Raw genomic sequence first — 4,740 nt, 5'->3', positions numbered from 1 at the left:
GTGCTCCCAGAGTCACTCATGAAATCTCACAGAGAAAGGCACCAACCAGATCCCCCCAGCTTCCAGTCTTGTACCTCAGGAATATACTGTCCTGCACTGTTCAAGATCCTTTCTTGAACAATTCAAATTTATTATTTGATTCACCACTTACTTCAAGGGAAAGTGGACATGCACAGCCCTTGTTACCAGAGCAGATTTACCAAACACTTCAGACAAACTCATTGGTAAGAATAAACATAAAAGTAAGTTTATTGACCACAAAAGATAGATTTTAAGAGGTTATAAGTGATAAGCAAAAAGTTCAGAAAAGTTACCAAAAGAAAATAAAAGATAAGCACGCAGTCTAGATCACGGGTGGCCAACCTGAGCTTGAGAAGGAGCCAGAATTTACCAATGTACATTGCCAAAGAGCCACAGTAATACATCAGCAGCCCCCCATCAGCTCTCTCCCCGAAGCTGTATAATGCTGTATAAGTGGTGAGGAAAGGACCCTGAAGAGAAAAGGACCCCTGCAATATGTAATTAACTGTGGATAGTAGCAGATGTTGCGGAGTGAGAAGTAGGTAGTTTTCTAAATAATGGCCAGCAGGTGACATGAGTCAAGAACTGGAAAGACACAGCTATGATAGCAAGAAGGATCCAATAGAGGACAGCAAAGAAACAGGCTGGGAAATCAACACTACATGGCAGCAGAGGAGAGGAACTGAGAGGGGGTGTCAGAAATACTGAGTAGTGACCAAAAGATTTTAGTAGCCAATACAATAATGGGAAAGCTATACTAGAAAAACGGCCACTAGGTGGCAGCATATATTGAATATTAATAATGGGGTAGGGCAAGTACATTATAACAGACCATCATCTTGACAGGTATCTCCCAAGAGTGAAAGCTGGTATTTGTTCATGATCTCAAATATTTTCCACATTGAATCATTAGACTTAATAAAAGATACAATTATACAAGTCATGCTGTACAAGTCCCACTGGGCATTGTTAGCTTCAAAGCTTTGGAGTCACAGAATGAACCAAGTGGAAGAAAGGTTGAAGTGGGACCGTACCAAAAACCGTGAAGACCGAATACAAATATGAGGCAGCATTTACACTTTTTAAATCGAAGGGGAAGCTCATTTTCCAAAGGTAGATCAAATGCACCAGTTCATCCCTTCAGGTTACTGCAGGTCTCTTCACTGAGAAAACATCGTTTTTGAAGAAAGAGGAGAGACAAGAACTTCAGCTGACAAACCTGAATCCTGGTGGCCAAACCCTAAGAAATAAGAACTGCTGAAATGGAATTAATTTGCAAACTAGATACCCTTAACTTGGGCTTGAATACAGATGGGGAGTGGCTGGGTCATTACACAAATTTAATCTATTTCCCCATGTTAAGTATCCTCACACCTTCTTGTCAACTGTCTGAAATGAGCCATCTTGATTATCACTACAAAAGTTTTTTTTTCTCCTGCTGATAATAGCTCATCTTAATTAATTGACCTCTTAGAGTTGGCATGGCAACTTCCACCTTTTCATATTCTGTGTATGTATATATATCTTCTTACTGTATGTTCCATTCTATGCATCTGATGAAGTGGGCTGTAGCCCACGAAAGCTTAGGCTCCAATGAATTTGTTAGTCTCTAAGGTCCACAAGTACTCCTTTTCTTTTTGCGGATACAGACTAACACGGCTGTTACTCTGAAACCAGAAGCTTTTGAGCGACACGGGGCTCTTCTTCAGGTGAGTATTAGCAGTTTTAGCCTCACCTTCCCACATCAGTGCCAGTCAGTGTTCATAGCACCATTTCACAGAGGTGGAGCTTCAGATCCATGTTCTGTGACAGGTCCTCAGTTGGGGAACTGCCCCACTGACACAAATGGAAATACCTTGATTTATATCACCTGGGGATCGGGCTCAGTGTGTGCCCCAATGGAGTGGGGAGTGGAGACAGAGTCTTACTAGCCCGGATCACACATGCTAGATTGTTTCTAGACTCCGAGTTCAGGGACAACATCTTCCACCCCCACCCCCAAGTGATTTATCATCCCAGCAACATTATGAAGTGCAGAGGGTCACTCCCCAGTTAGGGTTGCACATCAGCCTGGTTCTGTCCCTTCCTAAGATTCACCCCACAAAGAGCCATACTTTATTACTGCTACATAGTCAACATTGGGAAACAGAAAAGGCGCTGCCAGTCGCTCACCACGTCACCATCACCACCACAGGAACTAAGGGAGAATTTACTCCACTTCAGAATGTATGGCATAAACTGATCTCTTGTGAGGGGATGAAAATTATTCCTTCTCCTTCAAGGCACTGAAATGCTGAATATACCAGGATATATGGTTAGATTAATTTCTACTAATTCTACAAGGAAACTGGTGCATAAGAACACTAGACTGCATTGGAAATCCCAGTCCAACATTTTAGTTGAAGTATTTATTAATTTTGACTCCTAAGTCATGGCATGATTCTGGCCATTGCCAGAAGTGAAATACATCATTTAAGCATCATTATTAATCTCCTGTATATCACTAGAAGGAATATGACACTAAATAAAGAAATGGTCTGATCTGACTTATCGGTACTCGGCTACCAGAGAAATGGCCTGTTATATTAGTCATTGTTCTGACATGACAGAGGGAGGTCTACCTGGACAGCAATATTCTGTCCTCGGACTGAGACTCCTTGCACTTAGCTTTGAAATATACATTTAGTCTTAAAATTTCAGCCCATAACCAGGAGAGGAAGGGTAGTTTCTGAATATTTATGGAATTAAATCACAAACTTTTAACTATGTTCGTCCAATTGAATTGCACATTTTGTTTTATTGTTCCGAGATTAAACCCATGGAAGACAGAGACTGGAGAAATCAAACAGCTGTCATGGAATTCATCCTCCTAGGATTCGGGGATCTCCCTGAACTGAAAATTCTTCTCTTCCTGATGTTCCTAGTGATCTACATTGCAACCGTGGCTGGGAACACCCTCATTGTGGTACTCATTGTGACTGATCAGCAGCTTCACACCCCAATGTACTTCTTCCTGGGCAACTTGTTCTGCTTGGAGACCTGCTACACATCGACCATCCTGCCCAGGATGCTGGCCAGTCTCCTGACTGGGGACAAAACCATCTCATTCATTGGCTGCTTCACACAATTTTTTATCTTTGGTTCTCTGGCATGTACAGAATGCTATCTCCTAGCAGCAATGTCTTATGATCGGTATTTAGCGATATGTAAACCCCTGCACTATTCACCTCTTATGAATAACAGGTTTTGCCTCCAGTTGGCTGCTGGGTCATGGTTAAATGGTTCTTTGGCTACTGCTATCTTTGTCTTATTCCTATCACAGTTAACATTCTGTGGCCCAAATGAAATTGACCATTTCTATTGTGATGCCATCCCATTCATGGAACTCTCCTGCAGTGACACACGCTGGATAATATTGTTCCATCTCATACTATCCTGTGTATTCACCCTGCCTCCGTTCCTACTAACCCTGACATCCTACGTGTGTATCATTGCCAGCATCCTGAGAATCCCTTCCACCATAGGGAGACAAAAGGCCTTTTTTACCTGCTCCTCCCATCTCATTGTGGTGACAATTTACTATGGTACCCTAATGATTGTCTACGTGCTTCCAAAACACAATACATTAAGCCTCCTAAACAAAGTACTGTCTCTTTCCTACACAGTCATGACTCCCCTGGTAAATCCCCTCATCTACAGCCTGAGAAACAGAGAGGTTAAGGATGCCTTGAGCAAAGCAGTCAGTAAATATGTGGCTTTCACAAAAACATGCTGAGACTTTTCCTAAATCACCCAGGCAGCTTGAAAACCTCAGTCTATCAGCCCCCATTGAAATTAAGTTGAAAACTCCCATTGGAAATCTCAGCACTAATATGAAAAAAATGGAGATGATCTGTATGGAGTTACTGAGACAGTCTTCGTAGTCCCGTGCTGTCTCAATGTTACACAACATATAGGAAAGTGAGGTTGCGAACAGCTGTATCACTCTCTCATGTTCAGCACTGAGACACACAGTATGATTATATTTTTCTCCATGGTGTTGGCTAAATGTTCACCCTATGGAATGAACTTATACAGCGTCTGAAAATGCACAGAGCTGACATTGTGAAAGGCACAAAACCTGCTAATTATCCAAGTAAATCCCTGTGTATATCCCCTGTTCATGGCTTCTCTATGTTAGATAATAAAGTCTTGTAATCAAATTCAGACAGTCAAATACAAACAGAACACAATGGGTGACATCATGTTTGTTTCTGCCAATCATTTTTTATTCCCGTAAATATGAAATGGAGGATCCATCTGGAACTCAGGACTGTGTTGTCCATCTAACTGGAAGGACCATGGAGGAAAGTGGTCATAACCACATTCCCATCATGGAGTTTTTAACTGGGCACCAGGCAGAGTGACGACAATTATAACCATTTTTTTATTTCCATAAAAAGCACTTTTTGATCCAAATTAATGGTTGGACTATTAAAAATACTAACTCTGGTGCAGCAGAGATGGGGACATAAGCCTGGAAAATCTGCTACCCCTGAAATGGTGTTTATTGCCATCATACCCCTCTGCAAACCCACCACCTTCACTGCACTCATACAGGCTAGATGCAAACACCCAAGCCTCAGCAGTGACCTCTGGACACTTCACCAGGAACAGCTTCATAGCTCTTACCTGGGCTACACGCGGCTGTGACCAGTTCTGGCAAAGCACCAGGCCCAG

General features: G+C 42.2%; 1 protein-coding gene across 1 annotated transcript; it reads left to right on the top strand.

Annotated features, from left to right (window-relative positions):
* Positions 1-2,839: 2,839 nt before the first annotated feature.
* Positions 2,840-3,796, top strand: LOC113407943 (olfactory receptor 11A1-like). The gene has a single exon (XM_026658971.1). The coding sequence runs from the start codon at positions 2,840-2,842 to the stop codon at positions 3,794-3,796; it is 957 nt and encodes a 318-aa protein (XP_026514756.1).
* The last annotated feature ends 944 nt before the right edge of the window (positions 3,797-4,740 follow it).

The sequence above is a fragment of the Terrapene carolina genome, unplaced genomic scaffold, assembly GCF_002925995.2.
Source record: "Terrapene carolina triunguis isolate 2854851 unplaced genomic scaffold, T_m_triunguis-2.0 Scaffold556, whole genome shotgun sequence".
Lineage (NCBI taxonomy): Eukaryota > Metazoa > Chordata > Testudines > Emydidae > Terrapene > Terrapene triunguis.
This window is presented reverse-complemented; position numbering and strand designations above follow the sequence as displayed.